The 27197-nt window shown below is 38.1% G+C and overlaps 1 protein-coding gene and 1 long non-coding RNA gene across 8 annotated transcripts in view; one reads left to right on the top strand and one right to left on the bottom strand.

Moving 5' to 3' along the window:
- Positions 1 to 27197, top strand: part of LOC105427986 (uncharacterized) — a 278359-nt gene that overhangs the window by 232995 nt on the left and 18167 nt on the right. For 6 of the 7 annotated variants that reach the window (XM_089079846.1, XM_089079845.1, XM_089079842.1 and 3 more), the window contains 4 exons: positions 2456 to 2556; positions 15756 to 17704; positions 25283 to 25355; positions 25680 to 25720. In XM_089079846.1, coding sequence (XP_088935972.1) covers positions 2456 to 2556; positions 15756 to 17704; positions 25283 to 25355; positions 25680 to 25720 — 2164 coding nt within the window. Of the gene's footprint in view, positions 1 to 2455; positions 2557 to 14909; positions 15486 to 15755; positions 17705 to 25282; positions 25356 to 25679; positions 25721 to 27197 lie in introns of those variants that run through there. The other variant, XM_089079848.1, reaches the window with a different exon arrangement.
- Positions 883 to 2555, bottom strand: LOC148936108 (uncharacterized). The gene is made up of 3 exons (XR_016139907.1): positions 2424 to 2555; positions 2159 to 2340; positions 883 to 1486 (listed from the first exon to the last, which is right to left on the bottom strand). It is a non-coding gene; the product is annotated as an uncharacterized LOC148936108 (long non-coding RNA).

Raw genomic sequence — 27197 nt, 5'->3', positions numbered from 1 at the left:
GCACTATTTCTTAAATCTTTATATAAATCTCTGTATATAAATAGACAATATACATCTGAGATCAAGTTAATATCAATAATTCTTAACTGCACAAACACGTATAGATATATCATGTTAATTTCAATAGGCGAGTTTCGATATTTCGACAGGATAATGACGCTTTTAAATTCTTTGGTTTTCTCATCCTCTCTCCCACGGCGACGGAAAGCGAGAGCGCCAAGACCTGATTTACATTTCTTTCTCTCGTCGGCATAAAAATTCCGCGGCGATAACTTCCTTTGTTCCACCCTCCGTGGTCGCGGGAACGACCGACCCCTGCGGCTTAAGAACCGCGGGGGGTGACGTCGTAACCTCGTCTAGTTTCTCGTTCATATTACATTTTTTCTTAATTAAAGGCAATACGCACCTCTTGGTAGCAGACCTAAATCTCTTATCATCGGCGATAGAGAAATTAAAATTTACAGCATTGACAAAATAATATTTACTTAATGTGCAGATAAGAATATATATTAACTAATGAATATACTATGTAATGAAGGCAAAACGTGGAATATACTATGTTAACTATTAATATATAAAATAAAATAACATACACATAAATTAATAAAAATGTTTAAACATTTTATACTTTAAATTTATTTTTATTATTGGAAATACTTTGAACACTTATACATATTATAAAAAAGCGAAAAGTGCTATAAATAATAAGTGATTTATTTTATTTTTAATATTTTATTATGCCGATTTTATAAAATCAGTATACATAAATAATGTATATAATGTGTATATATATATATATATATATATATATATATATATATATAAAAGAATAAAAATAGTTGAAATAAAGTATATACATTTTTAGCAATTGGATTTGTATTATTTGATTTTTATTACAGTTATAACAATTTGTTATTTATTATAAAAATGAAGAAATACTATTTTTACTAATACTGTTACTTAACATTAAGAAAGCAATTATTTTTCAAATGAAACTAAATGAATCTGAAAATATATTAAAACACATTATACAATTTATCTGTGTATTGCGTGTTAATTATGATTCAAATGCAAATGATGATAACAACGTTAGAATAGCCTTTTACACGACATTATGTAAACGTAAAATTCAGAGACCGACATAAAATGCCAATTGTCCGAGCAGCTTGATCGCTTTTTAAGTCGGACGATAATTGCCATTATTCATTTTTGCGAAAGTTTCGCGAACGCACTTGAGAATTGTGTTGGAAGCGTTCAAAACGACAATCGAGCGAACCGTAACCGTGCGACGTTTCGCAACTTTATGTGTTCCTGATAATCTCGGAGAGCTCCCGAACGGTTATTCGCGGTGGTCGTCGGGATTTATGAAATGGCAATAAAATTTATATGACTCACTGGATCGTTAGGGGTGCGGCTCGCTCGTTCATATTGATGTCGGTTGCGCCGCGAGTCTGGTCCACTTGCCCGAGGCTACGTTTGTCTCTCCCTGCAATCGTCGTAGAACAGTTCATGTTCATTATTAATCTCTTGAAAATGGCGATAGTTTTTTTATTCATCGTGAAAAATAAAAAAAAATATTTTTTATCCGATATTTTATTGAATCACTTCCGAATTTTATATTGCCGAAATATAGCAATACGCATGTTAATCCATTTTTTTATTCTCATCACATCACACATAGATTTACATGTATAAATTTAATATATGCATCGGCTGTAATTGTATCTATTATAATACAGTTTTTCACTAATTAAACTGAATGAATTTATCTAATATATATATATATATGTATTGGATTACATATAAAGAGAATTTATATATTAAAATATGACATAGAAAAAGATTTGTATATAACTTCAAATCGAATTCAAATAAATAAACTAAATCAATTACTTTGGAATTATTTTTGTGCAATATATATTTTTAAAGATTAAAAATATGTAATTTTAAAGTTATAGACATTAATAGATCATACTGATTAGACAAATGATATATTATTTGTTCATATAACATGTTCACATTCCTGAAGCTTTTATTGTAATAAACTTTCAATAAACATATCCAAAGGGCTTGCGTGATGTCTTCTGCATAATCTTGCTTTTCCACCCTTTGAACTCAAGTAGAAAGAAACGAAAAAAAGGTGCTTCTGATAACTCACTTATGCAGTGAATCACGCGTGTGCTCTGCCGAGCATGATGCCTCGAGGACATGTCTGCTCTACCTGTTGCTCAATTCCCCATCGACGGTAGCAAGTATCGCGCGAAGAATTCAACGGCCTCTCCTTCTTCGTGTTTTCTCCCACCTATTGCAACGTGAAAGAGTTTGCAGGCATTGAAGCGACTGAAATGTATTCGCAGAAAGGAAAAGTGAAATAATTTTCACAGGCGCCATTGATTAACAGTAATATTAAAATATATTATTACAAATGATGCATGTTGCATTTGTTTTGTTACAGGTGGACGATCGAGTCAGATCTCCGGGAACATCACGATGCCTGACTGCTACTGCCATGTCGCTTTCCATCTCGCCCTCTAGCCCCGAAGAACCTGTTACGCTGTAAGTAATATATATGCATACAGCACACAATTTTTTCAGAGTCTGTCTGCTACGTGATGCTTCAAATCTTATTATCAAGATGGACGACATCAAATATTTTTATATTTACTTTACTACAATTCTGTTTTTCCTCGATGATTTGAAGATGACAAATTAGAATCAAAAAGATGCATCATATAATTATAATATAGATATAAACGAGGTTTATATTGAGTATTAACAGGATATTTTACGAAGCAACATAATATCTTAAACAATAATGATAATATATAATATTTGATAATAATTTTGTGAGCTATAATTTTTGTAAGCTAACTTTGAATATATACTTTTCTAAATTTTATTAAAATAAAGTCTTATATATCACTTCATGAATAAACATGATAAAAATTTAAGATACAATTTTTTACTTAAAAATATCATATACACGTTTAATATTTTAAACATAAAAAAATCAATTAATGAAAAAATCAATATAATGAGAAAATATTCGATATATGCATAATAAAGAATATGGTGGGGTCCATTCTTCTCTATATTATTTAAGAAAATTAAAAGTCACAAAAAACATAGGTGGGTGAAACCGCGATACTTACAGTTTCCTTTTCAAAAAGGCACTCAGGCAAATTAGTCCGGCAATACAGCGATGGCGTTCTCGTATGGTGCTACCATCTGCTATCGGGCGTTTCTTCTCTCTTAGTGTCGCCGATTCGGGCTTTGCAGAACACCACATAGACTGGTAGGGACCATGCAGGAAGACGTACAGGGGGGAGAGAGAGGGGCGATATTTATGCCAGTTTTTTATTGCGCTTTAGCCCGAGAGAGCAGAATGGAAACAATATGTCACCTCGGTAGGGAAAACGGGGTGGTAGCGAGATGGGAGAAGTAGGAGGCTGTACGAACTTCTTGTAGGTGGCCCGACCGGTGGTACCTAACGTTAATACTAACGCTTTCGCCGTACTAGCACCCTCCGACCGACGTCATGATTTTAAATGAACAACCTCCGTTTCTCCCTTTTAGCCCGAAAACATGGGCGAACGACGAGATTGCTGCCGCGCGTTTCGCGGTACCTCGATTTTTGAATTTGTTCGCATTGTGCTTTTATTCCCAGTCCAAATTATTCAACGTGGTTGATTGGCGTAGTGTACAAGTGAGAATATTTTTTTTTTTTATTTCATGAAAAACATTCACGTGTATACAGATATTTGTAAGCTTTAGGCGAAATGAATAAAAATAATTTTGTTTGCACAATATGAAGAGATTTTCGCCTTATATAATAATCAAGAAAATAAGTAATTAAATATAAAAATATATATTAAATAAAGTTTGTTTTACTATAGATAATTAAAAATCTTTTTGATTAAAAAACGATTATACGACTTAGCTTTTCTCCTAAAAGATTTAATTGCAATTTGTAGTTAAAATATCGAATGCATACGGAAGACGCGCAGGTGCCGGTAACAGGGTAAGAAAATGAACTGTGTAGAGACTTTTTGCATGCACTTTGCGAGTAAATATAGACCAAACTATATAAATAAATCTCCGATAATCTCGCAGCAAGACCGAAATATTCGAGATCGGACAATTTCCGGCGGTTCTGCTTATCGTTCGGAAGCGCGCGGAAAAGAAAAGGTAAAAAAAGAAAAACGAAAAAGGAAAGGAAGGAGGGCTCGTTATTCGGAGTCTCAAGAGTCATCGGATAAGTGCATATCGATTTCTCCCTATTGGCGAGGGTCGGGCCGTCGGTAAGATCGAGGCGAATGGGAAAAAAGAAGGCGGTAAAAAGGGCAAAGGCTATAAGTAACGGACCGTCTGGTGGAAAGCGCTCGAGGGCGAACAGTGATTTAGAGAAATTAAAACTTTAATTCATGTTCGGGTTCATGGGGGGTTGTGTCCTCTACCCCCTATTCTCTCCCCATCCCTGCCCAACCGCTGCTCCACCCTGTGGCATACTCTGTCCCCGTCGATCGACCGAAATCCCGTTCCGCGCGTAAATTGGCAAGCACTAGTGCTCGTTTTGCTTCGCTGGCTCTCGTGGCTCTCCTATATTTTCATATGAATGCTAATCCCGTATTACATAAGTTTACATGCCATGAGGCAATACGTTCATTAGGAAATGTGTGTGCGTCAGATAATTTATTTAAATAATTTATATTTTTTTATAATTAATTGTTGAAACAATACTTCGATTAAAGTTAAATTATGACAAAAATTATATTACGTGACATACTTAAACAACGCCGTTGGAAATCTAGAAAATATAAAAAGATTTTAAATATATGAAATAAAAATGTTACTCAACCAGTGTAATAGTTATTTGTTCGTCAATTGAGAATCTGTAATATTGGATGATTTATAAGAAAAGATCGAGTGAGCAAATGTTCCAAAGTTAGTCATCCGTATCTACTAGACACAATTATTGTCATCCTGATTTAAGTTGTGCCTGTATTTTATACAATGACGTCAGCCGGCTCTCTATCGCCGACAATTATACAAGAGGCAAATAAAAATTCAATATTGCCGAATAAAGAAACGCTATGTATTCCACCGTCTATATAACGTATTTTATATTTTTAAAGCATTCTTCCCGAACTGATATAAATTATCTGTAAGTTTTCTTTTACAAATATTTTTTCGAAAATGTATTGCGCTTGTACTCACTCCTAACTTTGTAACATTAATACAGACTAAAAAAAGTTATTATTATACATGATTTATATAACAATCGTGTTTCTCCAAATTTTATTATTAATTTTGAGATTGTTTTTAGTACAATTTTAATTAAAAAATCTCTTTATCATAGAATGTTTTAAATATTTATAATATTACATCAAATTTACAATAGAATATTTCATTTTATTATAAAAACGCACAATATTTAGCACTTTCTCACATTGTTCTTTCGCATGTAATGTTATTACTTAATCATAAAGAATTCTAAAAAGTAACAAACTCTTAGACAAAAACGTTGTGATAAATCTACATTTTGGAAGACGTCCTTACAAACTTTTATGAGCCATGCAGGATACAGAATATGAGGAAAGGACGTACCCTTTATCTTCCTTTCCCTTGGTTTGCTGTCCCTCTCGTGGTTTCTCTCTTCCGTATTCTTCTTCTCTCTCTCCTCTGCGCATCGTGCTTTGGCTTTTAGGGCAACCTCCGCCTCCAATAAATTCCCATCACACCAGTTTCCAGGTACGCCTTCGTCGAGTAAATCATACTGTAAGTGAATCGGAATTGAATGCAATGAGTAAATATGGCTCTTGTATAATGAAAAATAACCAGGAGTTTGGCAGAAACCGCGACAACTGATTTTCAATCCAAAGGAAACTTTTATTGCCATAGTGCATTGCAATTGCAATTTAAATTTGATCTTGACATCTTACATGTACATCTCTTTACACTTTGTTGATGCCACTTTCAAGGAAATTCGAGCGTTTCTATATCGCCTATATTATTTTTCTTTATTGTACAAAGGGAATTTACGCGTGTTTTCGACGTAGTTTCTGTCTGCATGTATGCGTGGTTGCGAGTCAAGGAGCAGCCAGTCGGTGGAAATGCATAAATACATGAGTCGCGGGGCAACGAGTGAAGAAGGGAGACAAGCTTGGCCCGCATATGTAGCGAGTGACTCGTACCTCGTAATAACGTGTGGATAGCGATTCTTTCGTCGTGAAAATACGGTTCTTCAAAAGCCTGTACTTCCCCTCGAAAACGAGCGCGGTTTCGCTCACTGTCGAAAGAGACCGAGAGGGCACATGAGAAATGACAATCTTATTCCACAACTTCCTGTCACTAACTCCGTCTCACTTAACGATTCTGTCTGCGGTGCAACTTTCCTTGTTATCACGCCGCGATCATTCTGTCACATACATCGTTATTTTTAGAAATGCATTTCATTAGTATTTATATTAAAACATTTACAAAATTTTCTAATTTAATTGACAACGATGTATTATAAAATGCAGATTATAAAAATATTAAAGAATTACGATGTAGAAAAAAGTAGCTGATCTATAGCTGCTTTTGAAAACGAAATGTGTAAAGTTAAAATTAAATTAATTTTTTAGGTTGGAAATATTAATTTTCAACAAGATTTTTTTATATTTACTTTGAATAATCAATTAATATTAAAAACATGATACCTTTGTTTATTAGATAATTGAACGATTTGTAATTTAAAGAATTTTTATTTTTATTTTTGAGCAGGAGCGTTCCCCCTCTTTCTGTCTCTCTTTTAAATAATATATTGCATTACAATAAGTTTTTTTTTTTTATTAATGTTCAGTCTGCTATAACGAAATTAGCAGCGGCTTGGTATGGTCAAAGAATAATCATTAAATTTTTGTGAACTTGAACTGAAACGTGACTTTTGAAATTTTTCCCAATTCCATTGCGATCGGCTCGATTAAAAGCCGAAGGAGATCTCGGCGAAGCGGAGCGAAACGATGACTGTGTCGCAAGAAGCGTAGAAACTGAATACAAGGGGATGACTCTGCAGGCATTAGAGAGGCGAGATTCGCATTCCCGCATTACTGTCACGCGAGTAATTACGCACCGTCGAAAGCAACGGTGCGGCGGGTAGGGGAGGCGGGTCGAGGTGGATGCAGAGACGAACGGAGCAGGAGGAGTTAGAAGGGTTGCTGTCGCTGCGCCGCTGGCTCGGCGTCTCCCGCGTTGCGCGATTCGCAGCCAGCGGGAGAAACCAGAGCTAATAAAAGCCCACAATTACCTCCGGTTCGAGCCATTTGTCTTGACGGGCGTCTCATGCCCGATATAATTCACCCTGGCAACAACACATTGTTGCCTAATGAGGTGTAAAACATTCCGAGATATCTGGCTGTCTCGTGCTGCGAGGGCGGTTTCCGTAAAGGCGATTCACGATATCGCGATAGCCTTTCCCTCCTTCCTCCCGCGCTTTTGCGCTTAGTCCGATTCTTCTCTCTTTTCGAAAGTCCTTATAGAATCTCGACAAATGTTCTTGATTCGCGTATTAATCTTGAAAGTTGCAAAACGTGGGAATTGGGTAGCAGATAAATCTAAATAAATCTCATATTACATTTGTGAAAAATTTGAAATTTGAGAATAAAGAGAATTCCTTGTGAAAATCTTCAATATCTTTTTTTATATAAAAATATGTCATACAAGATGTCTTAGAACGTAATTTTCTTTTGAATTCAAAATTAATATTATAAAAATCGATTATTGCAATTCTTGTTTTCAAGATTAAGTATCTATACATTTATGTTTTAAGTTTTTGTTAAAGTACTAAGTAATATTTCATTTTTATTTTTATTCTTGAAAATTAATTTTATTTATATAAGTTTTTAATAGTTTTACTATAAAATAATTTCGTGCATTTATTGTTGGCATTAAAACAATTTTTTTCTCCTTTTAGTTTAATTTTTAATATTTATAACTAGATATTTAAACGTAAATTTTCTCGTAAATTGAAATATTCTATAAACTTGAGTCTGATAAAAGTGCGTTTTGCCGTGAATAGATAACTCGCAAGCAATCTGGACTACTAAGTCTCCCAGATTAATTTCTACCATTCGATTTTGTAAGTTACATTGAGATCTACCGATTCAGAGCATGCTCCGCGTTCTTACTCCTTTTCATCCCGAAAAGTTCGCACAAATTCAGCACAAATCATACAGTTTGTCGGGCAATGTTTGCTCGTTGCGCCGCGTATCTTTCCAAGGTTTTTCGTCGGCGCAGTATAAAAGAAACGTGCTCCGTCAATTCGATTTAGCCGAGGGATGTACTACGTGCCCTTTTCACTCACTCTTACCTCGTTCCTCGTCCATTCCTGCTCTCTTTCCTCTTTGTCTTTATTTCATCGGCGCGGCAGTGATTTGTTGCGATAAAGCCACATCGACAGGCGACGCACGTGTATCGCGTATCGAAAGGACACGCTTCTCTCTCAACGTGGGCCCTTTCTCGGGCTCCCTTCGCATGGCAAGACCGGACGGAGGAAAGAGTTTATGATATATTTGTAATCATGTTACCCCCGGTACGTGCCTTTCCGTTACAACTGCCTCTCGTAACAAACGGCCTCGAAATCTTTTTTCATCATATGTAATGTATTAATGCGCATGCTTCGATAATGCTGTGTTAAACATCGAGATTACCATGTTTTACATGTATGAGATTGCAATTTTATTATGTGTATATGATCGTAATGACAAATTTATATACAAGAATTGTAAAACATTTTTGTCCATCCCGTGTTTTTACAAAGCAATTAATACCAACGTAATAACGATAAGTAAAATTTTCTTGCACTACCGTGGTTCTTTAAAAATTGTTACGAAATTATATGTTATGCTTTTCGTATTTATTTAAATAATATTCTTTAATATTTTACTTAGAAATTGTCAAATTTTATATCTCGGGGTAGTGCTTATAATCTATCTCATTTATGCAATTTTAACAGTGCGGGAAGCACTCGTGGGGAGAACGATGTTCAAATTCATTGATGTGCATTGCTATACATACATATAATGTCGCGAAGCGAGCCGCGGCGGGAGGGCCCTCGAGTTTTAAGGGCCGTCATCAGTGCGAGGCTCGAGAAATTGCATCGTAATCCAAGAACGGCGTGAGGCGGACCGCTTTTCGGGGAGGCAATTCCAGCTACCCGTAACAATCTAGCAGCGGCGTCGGCGAAGGCATATTATTATGGCTATAGCTCCGGACAGTTTATTCCAGGTTCGTTTCCAGATTTACTACCCTCCTCGTTTTGCAGTAAGAACTCGCGACTCGCCGGCTTTAAAATCGTGCTATCTTAAATCGTATGAGATATTGTCCGCGTGAACTTAACCATTTTATGGAGGAATTTGAAAATACGAGCTATAATACACGCTTATACAACGGCGATGTAACATTGTATTTGAATCTTATAATAATTAATTATCTTTCTCTCTCTCTCTCTCTCTCTCTCTCTCTCTCTCTCTTTCTCTCTCTCTTTCTGCATATACTGCATATAAACATATTATATTGTAATTTATAATATATAATATTTTCTACGATAGGTATACGTGTTTTCATATTTTATTTCTCTATATTTGGATTTCAAAATCGTATGAAATAAGCATTTTATATATCTGTCCTTCTAACATTCTGTCGTTCTAACATTACTTATTACAATTGCATTGAATTGTTAAGAAACGATATATGAACATTCTTATTTATTACATTATACATTACATTTATATATATTGTCTTATATAATTTATCATAGAATAGAAAAGAAATTATGATTATGTATTGCAATCGTATTATGACAATGTTGTTTAGTAGTAAAGCAATCTTGTAAATATTTTACAAAAATTAGAGAAGATAATATTTTGTGGCAAGTCATGAAATACCTAATTTTAAATTTACATTGTACATATAAAAAGCACGTATACACGTACTGCTACTTGTCACTATGACATTATCGATCTGATGGTACGGTTGGACGTCGGTTGGTCCGAGCAGAGTCGCTTCTTACTGGTCCCCTCGCTCCTTTTGTCCCTTTCTCTATATACCCGTCTTTGCCGCTCCCTTTGCAACCCTTTAAAGTCGCCTTTCCAGCGGATATCAGCATTAAACCCCTGGGAGACGTGATGTCCTTTTCAATTTCTCTGCCGTTCGGGATGAGTCGAGAATGCGAAGCTTCGTAGGGCTCTGAAGTTCGCAAACTCCATCATACTTCCGCGTTTTCGCATATGATTGAGAGTCGTGCATTTTTGATGCTAGGCCACGCGATGCAAAAGTTGTCCGTCTGGGTGCTTGATTTGAAAATTATCCGGATCCGTCATGTGGACTAGACGTACACGTTTATTAGGCTAACTACGACTTTGTGAGAATCCATTAAACTCGAAGAAAGACAAAATTTTATAAATACAGAGATGTGGGACGTTGTTTCGTAACGGCGTAGTCGTCGGCTTTCGTAACTGCGAAAATTTGCGGCCTCCCACCGCCAGCGGGCTCGCTATAAATCAGTTGAAATTTGTTATGCGCGGCACGCAGATGGTTTTGTTATATGAAAATATGTGCCGCGCGGGGATGGTGTGTAAGTATCCCTCGGTAAAACACGTCCCTTATATCCTGCGCGTACCCTCGGCCCCGGTCGCCTCGCCCCGCTTCTTATACCCCCCCCAGACAGGCCCGAGGCGTCATGCTGTTCTGCGCTCTCTTTAATTACACCCCGAAACCGGGACGCGTGACGTATTGCCGTGTGGCGAAAGGGACAAAAAAGCGACCTCCACTAGAATCGTCGATCTGCAACTCGGTCGTTAATCAACGCCTTGATCGGCTATCGGATATTTAATGTTTCCAAAATGTATTTTGCACGAGAAATTAAGAAGTATCAAGAAATCTTGAACCACGCAGTCCATTTCCTTAGTTTTTAATATTCATACATTTTCCTTTGATTCGTTGTAAAATTTTTTTAATACCTTGACATTTTATCTCTCGTAAAACAATGATGAATTTTATGGATTAAGACTTTTAGTAATCTTGAATATTTTATAAGGAAAACTTATTTTTCAGTTAGACTTAAAGATATATTGAGGTTTTTCTAGAAAAGTTGTGTTTAAAATTTGTTGATTGGCTAAAATTTTAGGATATGTAACTTGAAGGATTTATTGGAAGAAAGTGAAGTCTAGCGATGGAGGGGCCACTTAAAGCGTTGGCCCGGTCAGTGCTAAATATTTGATCAGAATTCGATTGGTTTAAGACGTCAGCCGGTAAGTGAGGGTATGCTCATGGGACAGACGAAAAAAAATAGAAAGAAAGGAGGAGAAAGCTCGACGACTGGACGGACAGTTAGTAGCTAGACGACGGAGTATTCCCTCGAGCCGAACGGCAAAATGATGTCCAACCAAACAGTTCAGCTGTCCCGGTCACAGCATTCTTTTCTTATAGTATACTAATAATCTGAATTTGCTTTAAAATCTTCTCTCTTTTTCTCATTCTTATTTCTTCTTTTTTTGAATCGAACTGTAAAAAATGATGGTATCTCCATTGGAAATAATTTAGAAGTAAAACCAATTCCGATGCCGCTACAGATGAGATTTATAGAGATGGTGTAATTTAACAGAGACATAATTTGCATGGTTAATAAAAGCTTTTTTTTGTTATAAAATGTGCGTCCATATTATTGCCGTTCTATTCAATTATGTATCATAATTGAATAAAACGGCAATAATATGGACGAATAAAGTAGAATAAAGTAGAAGAGAACCGATATTGATTTTAAAATGGACTTGCAATATTTTAATAATCTTGAACGTAATTTACAATATTTTAATATCTTTAACCGCGATAAATGTTGTATAACTTTCTTCAGTTATAACAATTAAGCCTCATTGTCGTTTTCATGCGCGAGTCGTTAGCGGCAGCAAACGAGGGAAGCACAAAGGTCGAATCGCAAAATTCATGTGAATCCACGTGGTGCCAAGTGGGGTGCATTAGCCAAGTTCCCCATTATCCACGCGTGAGAGACCCCTAAATTATCCGGCACTCGCCTAGCGCCGATCTCGCCCACCCTCGAATGTCGGCGAGAAAAAGACGTATGACTGCCTTTTCTCGAGAATACCCCGGCAGCTCCGGGGTGATGTTACCAACGCGTGATTTTCGTAATTGCAAAGAAACTCTTATGTATCAATATATTCAGAAAAACATCCAAATTTCTAATTTCTATCCTCGTCATTTCTATCGAATCTTGTTATTGTCCATGATTTGTCTTAACAGTTCATTCTTGCGTTTAGTCAAATGTCTCGGAAAAACTAATCTAATTTACCTTCGCTATAATCATTAAAGAATTATCAGTGGTTTGTTTAATGAGTTTGAGATTAAAAGAAAATACTACATCTGTTGAAGGATATTGAAAAAAAAGCAAAACAAAGTCAAAAAGAAAAGAAAAAGGCAAGAAAAAAGAGAAAAGGAGAAAAAATTTGCATTATGTCTGTACATATAAACAGAATAACAGAAGAATGACAAAAAATAAGACAATAGAAAGCGACAAGAGCCAAAAATGGAGGAAAGAATCAGAGAGAGAGAGAGAGAGAGAGAAGAGAAAGAGGGGGAGGGAGGGAGAGAAGAGTGGAAGAGAGGCAAGAGACAGAATCCGAAGAACCGCCAGGAAGATAGAGAATACAAGTTTGGGCTATCTCTCCGTGCACAGTTCCAAGGAGCTTCCTTTAGACTTTAGTGACGTGACGTCGCCTAATACCCTAATCCTTGCAATGGAGGCACCATCGTCCGCTTCGTGTCCTAGCGTTCTGTCTAACCATCGTCTTATGACCGCACCACGGTCGGTACATGTTAATTAATTGGCAAGTACAGATTTCTAAATCACTCTCGCATCTATTTTGGAAAAGCTTATAAATCATATGTTCAATATATTAAATTATACAAATTTTATGTTATAAAATATATGCAATGAGTTATATAATATTTAATAGTAATTAATACATAAACAAATTTATCTATTTACAATTCCGTTACACGCTCTCGTTGCGTTTGTTATTAAAACTTTTTTTTTTATGAGTTTTTTGTTTTATTTGTATAGCAAATTTTTGAAAAAATATGTAGATATTATAGTTTTATCTTTGATGTAACTTTGGTTTATAAATTTTTATCGTGATTTAATAACGTAAGAAGAATTTTTTATATCGCTTACCAGAGAGATTCTAAATCATTTAATGATTGAAAATTTAAATCACAACGAGTAAAGTAACTACAAGCAAGAATTAAAACATTTGATATGTCAGGCGATATTAGAAATGTTTGTAGTAGTCACCAACGGAGACTTCGACGATGTTTTCTTCTTGTGAGAATTTAAAATCAATTATAATATGTCTTCAGGATTATAATACGTCTTCAGGATTACATTTTGTTTAGAACTATGTTTGCTTTCTTATCATTTGTCACAAACCGTTACAAATGACGTATAATTGGTGGATGGACCAAGGCACATCGATCCCCAACTCGAAGGGATCTTTTAGCTCTTTCTTGCACCACGTTCCCTCCTTTTTCTCTCGTCCAACCCATCCTTACTCAGTTTCATTATCGAAGGCCAGTTTCAAGAGAGCATTGGTCCGCAAAGAAAAGTGATAATGTCTTAAGCCGCCGGTGCGATTTAACTTCCGATTTTGGACGAGGGCACTCCCGCCGTCCTCCCACCGCGATCCCTAGCAAGAGTTCGTCGCTCTAAACTCTCGGCTACGTGGTCTGAGGAGGGTTTAAGGTTTAAGGGAAGCTCTCTCATTCCTTGAGATCCTAGGGAGCTCTGCTAAGCGCTGACGTTGATCCTGCTCTTCTTCTGCCTCCGCCACCTCCAGGAGTTCGGGTTTATCTAATTCCAGTTGTAGGTTCCTCCTATCGCTGTAAACCTTATGAGCGTACCAAAGGGCGAACGTTGTGCAGTTAAAGGTCTAAAGTCTTACAAGTCATCAGAAAGATGGGTAACTTGCTGGTTTGAAATAATTTGCAATTATTAAAATATTATGCTGAGATATTTTCTTAGACCTTAAATTCAGGCTGGGGCTTAGTTCGACAACAAGATGAGCAATTAATAAAATTTATTATTAATTATACATTTCATAGATTGAAAATTTTTGCTTTTGTTAAACGATATAAATATAAATGTTTTATTTTTAATGTATATAAATTAATATAATAAATGAGTATTGTTTGAAGTGGTAACGTTAATCCATATATTAATGCGCGTATGTTAATCCTCATTCATGGGATTTGTACACTGTTAAGTTACAACGTTGAATTCGTAATAACTTCCGAAGTTGCAAGAGTAAATCATTTTACATTTATCGTTTATTAAAAATTCTATGAAACGAAAATTACTAGAAATTTGCTATGTGCAAAGTTATTCCTGTTCAGACTGACAGAGGTTTCACTTTTCCTTTGAAAATTCAGCAAAGAACTCGCGAGAACTTGTAAAGGAAGCACAGATCAGTGAGGTCACTGGCCGGGACTAATATTGCTCGGATTCTTAAGGCGGCAAAGAGAACAGGTAACACGTACATACAGTGGCGTCTCAGCTCAAGGGATGCCGGAGGGATAGTAGTATATACACACACACACACACACACACACACACACACACACACACACACACACACACACACACACACACACACACACACACACACACACACGCACATGCACATATATATGTACATATGTATATATACGCAAGTGGATATAAGCGGGAGAAGTGTACGAAGCACGTACCTCAACACACTAGGAAAGAGAGAGTCCTAGGTGTGCACCCAGGAACCGGGTTCCCTTCTACGATAACCGTGGCGGGGGTCGAGGTGTGCAAGGGGGATGTGCAGAGGGGCTGGGAATCGTGCTCCAGCCGAGCTCAAGGGGGTGGACAGTGCGCAGAACCCGCCCCCACCTTTCGCGACGAAGCAGAAGCCGTCGACTGCCCGCGCAAGTCTTCATCCCCTCCGTGGGCGACGGAAGATCGCCACCCCCGAACGAACTTAAACATAGCACAGTAGCTCGCGAGCACCCCGTCTGAAAGGGCTCATTGCGTACACGAGCCGGACTTGTGTTACCTATATATATATATATGTGTATGTATAAATATATATATATATATACATATGTATATATAGTTATACATATATATAATGGCAGTTTGTCGAGCGCGCGTGTCTTCACTGTGTGCGTGCGCGCGTGCGTGTCACGCAGTGCGTGTCTAAATATCTCGAGTCCGCCGCAAGAACGAAGCAAGATAAAAAGTGTGTCCCGCTAGAAAAAGATAAATAACACGAAAAGAGCCAAGCGATTGTTCACCAAGCAAAGAGAAAGAAAGAAAGAGAGAAAGAGAAATACAAATACATCTCAGCTGCATAGAATGATTCTTCAGACTTGTGACCACGCACTCGACAATCTTCGACGGATGTCAGGTGAACTCTCTTGAGAGACAGTCCCTTAGACTTTGAATGCACTGTTAAGTAGATGAAGGGAGAAAGAAAAGTGATCTGTGACAGACGCTGGGGATTCTTTTCTAATGAAAGTGCGGCGCGGATTCTGAGCGAGATGGATCGCCTTTCTCGTTAGATTGCGCCGGCCTTGAAATCGACGATTTTGCACTCGTGTACCGAACGCACCCTTGCGTCTCTTGCGCCCACATGGCAGAGCAAACTTGCTGATCCTCTGGAATTTTTGTGTTCCAGGGTGGAACTGACCAGCGTGCCGGGCGGACAGAATGCGATGGCTCATCTCAAAAAGCGGAAGTTGGAAGCAGAGTCGGTCACGCAGAATCCTAAACAAATGCAGCAGCCGTCGCAACAGTCGCAGCAGCAATTGTTGATTAGCAAGAAGGGCCTGCAGACGAGCATGCCGCAAGAGATGGAGTCGACTGACGCCGCCACGAAACGGAGGAGGAAAAGCGTTCGTGATGATGACGTGCGAAAGACGATCGACGTTGTTGACCCTAATAAAAACATACCATTACCCCAGAAGAAGCGTGCATTTGCATCCGGTAACTCGGGTAGCCCTGCTAGGAAGTCGAGCAAACACAGCGAAGAACCCGAGGATGATGAGACTCTTATAAGAGAAACAGAAGCCGCCTTGAAGAGTTTGTCAGGCAGCTGGCCGGGACCTAGAGGGTCTCTGTATCAAAGAGGTAATTCGGACGAGGACAGATACGAGTCCAACTTTGAGAATCTTTTTGAAGAAAAAAAAGAAAATCCTAAATTATCGCCTTCATCGATATCAACGTCTTCGAGTACGAGTAACGATACCGGTTGTTCACTCAAGGATGTAATAACTCTTCGCGGACAGCACGACCGATCGGGTAAAATGCAGCAGCAGAATAAGCAGCAAGATTCAAAGCAACAACATCCGACGAAAATTAAGAAAGACCTAGACAATCTGCTGAAGATAGAGAACGAATGTGCGAATATTCAATCTCAAGTTAACAATGTTAATCAAAATGAACCACCGAAGATCCGACCGATTTCCGTTCGATCATTGTCAAGTAAAGAGAGGAACGAGAGGAACATGATGGGCACACACATTGACTCTCAGGGAAGACAATCGGATAAATATTCTAGATACGATCCACCAGATTTTAACGAATTAGTTGATGATTCGTCTAACGAGTTAGAAATTGACATGTCGGATCCAGCCACTGACAAAGATGAGAGTGATCGGGACAGATCGAACGATCGGGACCGGACATGCAAAAACGGTCAATCGCTTCAAAATATCAGCAGGCAACATCAGCAACATCATCAACAGCATCAAACACTTTACACGAATTATCAAAGACAATATAACGATACCAATATGAAAGTTTCACCTACGGGAACTTCGTCGTCTTCGTCACCGCCAGTGAGTTCTCCGTTCTCGGCAACATCTGCTTTCAGACCTCCTAATACGGACCATTCAAAAACATCATGTCGCACTTCTTCGTCGGTTCCGGTAGCCTCGTCAGCGATTCCACCAATCGGTCCGTATCCGGCCGCTGCTACATTCGTGGGATATCCGACTCCCGGACCGACGATGCCAACGCCGCAGCCTGTAGCCGGCATCTCGCCCACGTCTGAGGACAAGCATTCTACGCTGCTGCAGCTGAAATCTTCGAAAGAAGAGAATCATCATAACGTAACCTCTAATTCTGTGTCTCCTAGCAAAAGTCCCATCAGCGGTCCACCTTCCGTCACGAGTCCCGACTCTTCGAAACAGTACACGATCCTTCAGCCCGCGGGGGTGGGCTCCAGAGCAGCCAGTGCGATTCAGGATATCGCGAGGGAAGGGGTGGTGAGTGTTGCAGCTGTGAGCAGCTGCAGCACCACGAATAACGGCAGTGCGAGCAACGTCAACACCGCGAACGCAAATGGCAACGGGGTGGTCGGCAATAAAACTACCAACGGGAACAACGGCGCTAATGACAGCAGCAGTACTGCGAATCCTGCCGGGAATCCTAATGCAAACAGCATCGCCAGCATAACCATTACGACCGTGTCGACGACCACCACTACGTCTAGCCCAACAGTCGCTGTTGATGTGCCTTCGGTGAATGGTCAGCAGGACAATATCATGAAAATGCCAGAGAGGCCCGGCACCTTCGATAGTAGCAGACCGGGAATGTCTATGTCTCCGTCCAGTCTCAGCAGAGGTGAGGATTTCCAAATTGATATTAATGAAACTATAATGTTCTGGCAAATTCATCATGACGGAGTTATTTGCAGACATTCTCTTTCGAATTATAAATCCAAGATATACCAGACAATTTTACATTATAAAATAAAAATATAATTAAATAAATAAATAAGTATATATATATAAAATATGATACAAACTAAAATTGTTATGGATACTAACGCGATAGTTCTTTTAATAGGACGAAAAATAATATTGTTTAAAATTATTCACGTTGATATTAATATCAACTCAAGTCTTCCAATTTTTATAAATCGGTCATTACTTTTTAAAATATTATATCGTTTTTTCGAAACAATAGATATTTCACAATTTATTGATTAATTCTAATATGAACGCCTCAAGATTGCTAAATTATAAAACGCCTCGCTACAATGATTTATATTTTAATTTATACATATGTATACTTTCAAATAATATATTTATAATTAAACACACAGGAGAAAAATAGATACAAATAATCTTATAAAAGATTAAGGCGCGCTACATTTAAAAAAAAAATTTTAAAAGATTAATAAATAAATGTTTTTAAATTTTCGCGGAATATACACGCGCATAAACATTGAAACTCTTTAAATTATGGCTACAGATAGTAATCGTAAGTCGTGGTAGGGTTACCGTGCGTTATACGTTACGAGAGGGGACAAAAGGCATTTTCGACTCTCTTGGTTACCCTGTTCTTTGCTCTCTCTCTCTCTCTCTCTCTCTCTCTCTCTCTCTCTCTCTCTCTCTCTCCCCCTCTCTCTCTCTCTTTCTTGCTTTCTCTGTCTTGCTCTCTATGAAGTTAGGGGAGTTAGGGCAGCGCGGAAAATCAATAATTACGAAGCGAGGGGTGATGACTCAAATGCTGAAATCAAGGTCTCTTCGAGCAAAATTATTCTCTGTGTCCTATGATACAATCATCCCATATTTGTCCCCGTTACTCTTCTACCAATTTCTTTATTATATTCTTGTTGTGCGTCCCCTGAATTACGTAAAACATTCTACATTTGAAAAACTATATTACAAATTACCAGGAATAGAGAATATTTTTTTGTAAAGTGCTTAGAAAATCTTTAATTGTCGCGATAAACGATGAAATAAACGATGAAATTAATTTGATCCGGTGGTTGGACGCGACAAGTGTAATACATAAGGGGACGATGAACTGCGATCTTTCTTCCGAAAAGAATCAAAGAGTCAAACCTCGCGCGTCACACTGTGTAGATATGCCATGGTGTGACAGGTGGAGGCTCGAGTGCATTCCAGGGTCTTAGGGCAGCGAAGAGACGACGTGTCTAGTCGGGGAAATTTGGGGTTGATACCACGTCATACGTATAAGCCGCAGCTGTCAGCGGCTGGAAACGTGACTAGCATCCCAGCCGCTCCAAGCCACCTTATTACCACCCTGCGCCTGGCTGCCTGTCCTCATTATCCCCTTAACGTTTTCTCCGGCCGGTGGTTGCAAAGATGATCGCTTTCAAGAATTCAATCTCTCGCGTTTAATTTCATTCGTCTGTCGCACGATGGATACACGAAGAATTAATCGGATAAAATCAATAAATAATATTAATAATTAAAAAAAAAAAAGAAAAAAGAAATGCGAGCAATTTTTAAAGACTCAACTGCTTATGTAGAAACATTGTAATTAAAATAGTTTGTTCGTTATAAAAGTTCAGATAAAACTACACGGTATGATAAATTGGCTCGATTAAGCGCGCACTTATCAGCGTGACGGTGATACAGCCATATCAGAGTCGGTCAAGCTGGAGTTTTAATCGAAAATCTATTCCCCTCTTTTTTTTCTCTCTCTCTTTTTCACTCTGCATTTTCCCTCTTTCTTTTTCGCTGCCGAGAGTTGCTCTTGATCTCTTCGATTTAGCGTGACAATCGCGTGTGCTGTTTTTTTTTATTCGCCGCACGTTCACATATAGGCGCGTATAAGGGCGTGTTGACACGCCATAAAACCGCTATCGGGAAATCCGTCGGCCGCAAAAACCACCCTTTCCGCGTCGAGAAAGACCGATCGCGCGCGCGCGACGGGTCGAGTCGGCTAATAAAAAAATAAACTGCCCTGTAACTCAATTTTACGCTGCCTTTGCGACCGCACGCATAAAAAGGACCTTTACTCGCGCGCGAGGGCTCTACCCTCCCTTTAAGGGCGCCGCGCGCCTCCGTGTGTAAATATCTACTTTGTGATTGTTCCTCGTGCTGTTCTCTTTTTTTAGAAACTCCGATCTTTTCCTTATCCACCGTGTCCAGCATGCGATTTAGCGCGGAGAAGTGCCGGAGAAACTATTATACGCATCGGATATCCCGCACGATCGTGTTTTCCGTGCAGTTTTATATCGATACCTTTCCTACATAGAACTTACAATTCCTATACAGAACTTATTCTCTCGTGCGATTGGATTGTTGAATTGGAAATAGATATTTACTTTTGTCATTAGTTAAAGTTTATTTTAAAATTAAAACATTGCGCTATTCTATCAAGAACTTAATATCATCAAGAAAATGCTTTAGGAACGAGAGACAGCGTCGTATAATCGCGTGCAGTAACGACATCTGATGTATCTGCATTCGTAAGGACACCTCACGACACACGACTTGCCTTTTCTCAAGAATAAAAAGTTGTCATGTAATTAACTATAAGAAAGCGAAGTTACAAAAGAAAATACACACTTTTAAGTATTATAAATTATCGCTAAAAGCAAGCGTATCTTATTAAAGTTTGCGTATCCGCACTGTAAAATAAATCTTAATCATGTTCCTTTGTATTTTATTTTATTTTTTTTGTATTTTATTTTATTTGACGGAGCAATAATATATCATTGACGAAGATAAAGTGCTGAAAATACGAAATTGTCAAGTAAATAACGCGCGCAAGTAAACTTAATTTATAATCTAGAATATAAAATTTAGACATAATTATCAATGCATCCACCTCCGTTTTGGAGTTAATTGGCACACGTGAATATTCATCCGTTACACATGAATGCTCAATTGCGCTGATTAACGACTTTTGACGGCGAATTAATAATTAGCGACCGTCGGGCGCTCAATTCTCCCCGATTATCTTGACGACGACGATGATTTTTCGCAGCACCAAACGAAAGTCTCGGCGCGAGTTGCGCAAGCTGGGCGAATAAAACAATCCCGGTGTTTATATACACATCTACCCCTTCCGCGGACCCTCATGTGAAATGGTTACAAAATAACACAATTACAACGCGACCACGGGTTCACCCTCGGTGACCGGCGCTCGTCCTCGTTCTCATCCCTTGTGATCCCGCACTTTTCTTTCTTCCCTCTCTCGTTGCTCTATTACAGCACCGTTGCAGGAAAAAAGAAACGAAAAGAGAGGGACCTGCGATAGAGGAAAGAGGAGGATAAGATCTGAGGGGGCAAAGAGAGGGGAGATGGTGAGAAAGAGTGAGAAGATAAGAGAAAGGTAGGGACGAAAGCAGGTCTGACCGACTCGTTACAAGTCTATTCAGACATCCGGAAAGAACAGCGCGTGCCGGTATTCATTTTGTTGACCGGAACCATTATCTGCCCCTTCGCTCGTTTTTTCTCTCTCGTTCGCTCTCTCGCTTATTCCTTTCAACCCCGAGTTTAGCCGCCGATGTAGCCGTTTTAAAACCTTACGGCTAATTTATTAATCCTACCAGGGCAACCGCTCGCCCTCAGTTATCCGGTAAACCTTTTTTTTCACCCAGCGCTAATTAAAAACCAGGAAGTCTCGGCGATCTTTTCTCGAAATAAAAATAACGTCGATTTCCTCTATCCCGAATTTAATAAGATCTGTAATGTATTAACTTGATACTCGTTATATTTTTGTATATTTAATTACAGGATTCATTTTTGCTCGAATGGCATCAATCGAGCATTTTTCGATTTTAACCTCTGGCAAACTCTGATTTTGAAACAAAATTAATCCGCAGGTTCCTCTCTTTTCTTCTCGAGGAATTACGCGAAGCTTTGAACAATCCCGACGGCATGTGCCGCTGTTCAACTTCGGAACTCGAGAGGCATCGTGGTCCGCAAATAAAGCATGCCGCTAATGACGTCACGTATCGTAATCCAATTTTATGGGGAGGGGGATGGATGTGCCGCCTGCCTTAAGAAAAAGGCGAACACCTAAGTAGGGATCGACTTTTCTTTCTCTATCCATTCCTCCCGTCGGTTCTCACTCTTCTGAACGCGAAATGACGACCTGATGAAGTTTCTCGGCGTCACGGCGCTCGATTGGAGAACCCCGACGTAGTTGGCTAAGGGATCAAGCCTGGGTGGAGGATTAGTACATGACAAAGTTTATAAAAGTGTGCTCACTTCGAACCCCCGTCAACTAACCTAAAGCTGGCCTCCCCTTAAGAGGCTCCTCCGAAGTCCCTTCCAAAATCCTCACATGTGATAAACTTATCTATCCGTTCCGTCGCGGCTGTGATATACCTGCGATAGCATATAGCACTCAAATAACATTCATGAAACGAAATTTCTACTTTCGTCTCGAATTGATTTTCAAAAAATGTAAATTAAGAAATGCATATCATAAATTATTATTGGAAAGATATTAATTTTTTTTATGTCTTCAGACCACACACTTGTACTTGTAATTATTATTAGATTGATCTGCCATTATATATTTAGAAAAAATTAAAATTACTAGGTGTGAGAGGTCTCATGGAAACTTTGTAAAATTATGAGCATAACGATTATGAGCAAATTGTTATTAAACGGATATTTGTTACGAAAGCTCAAGCTTCCAAAGCTATAGCTTATGAATGCACGACAGTATCTAATATAGCTTTCAGCCGATCACGCTGTCTGATTCTAAGGATTGGATAGAAAACCTTTAGTTAAGTTTATCGTTCACGATTGAAATAAAGAGAGCCTTGCCGAAGGGTCTCATATTAACCGATTGGTACTTCTTGGTTACCTGCAGTGCACTAGAAACCCGTAATTGTCTGGTCACGCGAGGTCGCCCCGGGAATACGAATGCGATCATACGTGACGTGCACTATACCCACCATTAGAACTAGTGCACGACAGATGGTACAATTGGTCGTTTGGGCATGCCCGTCTGGCACCGCTCATATTTTCGTGTCGCAAGAAAAGAAAGGACTTGAAAAAGTATCGAAAAAAATTTAGAAATTACCAACGCGAGTTATCAGCTAATGCAGGTCTCCAATGGTATGGATTGTACGTCTTTAAACAACTCCCGATGAGAGGCGTTGTGCCCTGCGTGTCTACGACACTCATTCACAAATGGGAGACATTCGCAATTCGCGAATAAAAATCTACGACCTGTTCTGGAGTTTTTTTTTTCACTCGGTCGAATAATACAAATAACAAACGACAGAAAATTGTATCTCGTTCCTACTACATAGATAGAAGGAACAAAATATCTCATGGCGAAACTTTTCCATGATCACTGCAAGTTTCGTTCTGTCGCACGGGAATGAAGTATCTATCTGTTCTTTGTTTCGCGGACAGTTGTAGGCCGGCCACATACCCTGTGCTAATCCCGAAGGCTTAGTCATGGGACAGAGAAATCCCAGAGGCTATTCACAAATGCGTAACTCGTGCGACGAGATCCAGGCTGACCACACGCGAGGCCATTTCCACCCTTCTGGACCGTCCTTTCAACTTTCACTTGGGGCCTCTCGCCACAAGATTGGGGAAATTCATCCTGAAAAATGCTACTAAATAGCATACACCACCAACGAAGCTGTACAAATTTACTAAAATTTCTTTCCGAGATATATCTCTAACGTCTATTATAGATAGAGAGATTAAAAGCATGATATATTTTTAATTATATATTGTTTTTACGATGTAAAATATTCTTTATAGCGATGTCTCCATTCTAAATACACAATGTATTTAAAACATATATTTACCTTCGCTTTACATTTACTTACTTTACAATTTATGATTGTAAAAAATTAGAACGTAACTGGTTTGGTATAAAAATTTAAACGTTTTAAAATTTCATAGGCCCACGTTTTTCTACATTATTATATATATATATATTAGATTTTCGCGAGATGATTTTTTTTGAATATATGAATTATTTATTTTATATATATATATATATATTTTATATATTTCTTTATTTATTTTAGGAAATCGAGCGGAATAATGAAATTGATTTATTATTGATATTACTTTTACATATTTTATCTTTATGTTAATTGTTATTGATTCTATTTTAATATAAATAATTTCTAGGACAGAAGATAGAATTCTTACAAATAAAATTTTTATATGATATAGACATATGTCTCTCGCTACTCTTGCTCGCAGAGTCTTTTGCCCTGGCTGTTCAACGTTCTGTATGAAGGATAACATGATATATTGGCAAACGGGGAGTAAGCTATATTCTGGTTCGATGTGCAGAATGAAACTACGCGACGATGTCGAACACATCGGCTGTCAGCCATTCAATAGTTAATTTCCATTCAACTACTCACGCCACTGGCAGTGCACATCAAAATACTATATTATTTTTCATATACTTTCCAATATTCTCATATTTTTTATCATATACTTTCAAGATTACAGTGCATTAAGATTTCTTTGATATCTTTCATTGACTATTAATTAATAATAATTTTAACTTGCAAAATAATTATATGTTTCTTTACGATATAATATGTTTAAGCGATGTTTAGTACAATGCTAGGGTAAAGACTGCTGTTGAAAATGAAATTTTAGACTATGTAAAGCTTTTACATTACTACTATGCCTTTGTTTAAATATTGATTTGTATTCGAATGACGAAGCGAAAGCGGATTGCGTGCGATATTTTCGCGTCAATTGGCCGCAAGTACAAGATTATGAAATCAAATGCAATAACAACGCATTAATACGTATTAAGCCGACGCTGTATTCCGGTCGATGCGTTCCTGCACAACATTCGTCAACAGTGTAAATATCCAATTTATTCAGAATTACAACCCGCTTGTGTCGGAATCATCAATTTTGATGCAGAAATAATGTATTGCAGGGATATGTTGCCTAATACTGCGCACTTGATCATAATTTGCAATTAATATCAAAGTGCAATAAACTTAAAGAAATATATTTTCTCTATCTTCAATTTCTTGACTTGATAATTTACTGACTTTGTTAGATTTGTTCCAAATTGATATTAATTAATCATTATATAATGTACTTAAATTTTATTTTGAGCATATCTAGAGATGTTTAGATTAAATTTTATTTTGTATTTTTGTATTTATGGAATATGTTATTAAAAAAATCATTCGTTTATGAACTATATAAAGTGGTAAATCCTGGATTGTGTGACTTTAATTTGTTTTAAACAAACAATGTTTGAATGACGCAGTTTCTTCAGCTAATATTTAATAATAAACATTTTTATATTAAAAATTTAATTAGCTTAAATTTATTGGTTGGAACTTTATGTAAAGTCGCACAAGCCCGATAAGCTCGAGTAAAAACTAGTGTACGTCGTATTTCATGAATATCTAAAACGGCACTTAATAGACTAACATCTGCCTCTATGTGGCGGTTTGATTTGTTACAGAGGGCAACAAGTGCCCGACCCCAGGCTGCACGGGACAGGGTCACGTGACCGGACTCTACTCTCACCACCGCAGGTAAGCAATTATCGGTAATTAACCTGCGCTCCGCACTCAGCTACAGCCGATTACACACCTACGCGGTTTTACGTGGGGCGTTATTCAGAAACAGACATCAATAAGCTAATTCGCGATCTGCATATCAGATATCGGAACAATAAATGTGCATATATTGGTGATGACAAGAAAGGAATAAATAAATTCAAAATAAAAAAATAAATAAAAATCAGAAGAGAATTTTTAATTTTAATGCATACTCTAGACACATAATTCTTAAGAGAAAGGCCGAAAATATTGAAACCTTAAATTTTAAACATTGTTAAGCAGTTTCTGTGCTTGCAGCCTTTCTGGATGTCCACAAAAGGATAAATTAACTCCAGAGAGTAAGTACTTCTGTATTAAATTAATTACTTCTTATTGTAGCTATATAGTGCATCTTCTTTTTGCGAGAGTGTCTTTTTCTCATAACGAGGCGAGGGAGTGGAGAATGACTCTTGTTGTGGATTATTTAAAAAGAAATTTCACAATTAATTTTATCAATGAATAATTCCTGAAATTGTCCGGAAATTTTCAAATATAATATTCTAGTAAATATGCAATTTCCAAGTATTGTATTTTTAAAATAATGTTTGCTTTTGGCAAACGATTGGAATATTCTGTCTCTAATTTGGCTTTCGCTTTTCCTCGAAACCTTTCTCGATTGGCCTGGTTATCTACAAAAGGCCATTGTTCTTCCTCGCCTCATTAAACGCAACAAAAAATATATCTTCGATACACGAAGTCAAATTAGAAAGAGAAAATGGATATTTTTCAGGGATGAGCGCGGTGCACGCGTCGCGTATGTGGGTGTGTGCGTGTGCGTATGCGTGTGCGTGTATATCTGCTGTTGTATTCTTTGCGCTTTTCGTTTGCGGGGTAGAGAGCTTTATTTATTGCGTTCCTTTTGATTTACCGTTCTGTTCGTAGTACATTATATAGTAGAGAATTATATCACCACACTCTCGAATTTTATTGATACTGGTCGTGCCTATGAACCCTCTGGAGAACTCGAGACACGGGCGGCGCGACGAGCCCGGCGTATGCGCACACGCCGGGCACTTCACACACGGAGGACACTTATGCGATTGAGTATAATTACGCAAAGAATTATATTATTAATTATGATCGATGTCCGGCATTCCATTGATGTACGAGTTTCCGCACAACTACGGATATTCCGCCCTTTCCCCCTTGATGACAAATCGAATTGTCAGAATTGTCGAATTGGCGCAGCCAATGTCGCGTATGGCGCGGACATGCATACAATCGCATAATTTTTATTTCTATTTATGGAAAATTTGCCTCTCGTTCCCTTCGTTTTGAGACTGCAGGATTTTTCAAGGCATCTTAAGATCGAGCGTTTACGTTCGCTCACTCGCTCGTTCGCTCGTTCGCGTACGACGAGCAAATGTCATTCTCCTCGATGTAGCACACCACCTCACACAGATTGTAAGTTATTGTGTTATAATTTTCTATCGATTAATTAAATGTCTTTACTTGTGTTTCTCTCTACCCGCTCGGTATATACTTGATTGTACTGTTACACATTAATTTGCGTTCCACACGCGGTGTGACGCGGTGTATTCCGTCTCTCTTGACATTCTCCGATTGATTTTACTGTTCTCTGTTACTTTTCTTTTACAAACGTGCGGATTTCTTCTTCTTGTTTCTGTAAAATCCATTTTCGCCCTCGCTCGTTCGCAAGAAGCGACAAATATTCGTGATATCCAGAACTCATTCTCTCCCTTTCCCTTGTTCCTTTTTGGGAACACGCAATATTTAACACGGATAATTATACTCAATGCATAAAGATAGCTCGCC

The sequence above is a fragment of the Pogonomyrmex barbatus genome, unplaced genomic scaffold (genome assembly GCF_055798465.1).
Source record: "Pogonomyrmex barbatus isolate J1 unplaced genomic scaffold, ASM5579846v1 scaffold3, whole genome shotgun sequence".
Taxonomy (NCBI): domain Eukaryota; kingdom Metazoa; phylum Arthropoda; class Insecta; order Hymenoptera; family Formicidae; genus Pogonomyrmex; species Pogonomyrmex barbatus.
The sequence above is the reverse complement of the archived record's forward strand: the minus strand, read 5'-3'. Positions and strand labels throughout refer to the sequence as shown.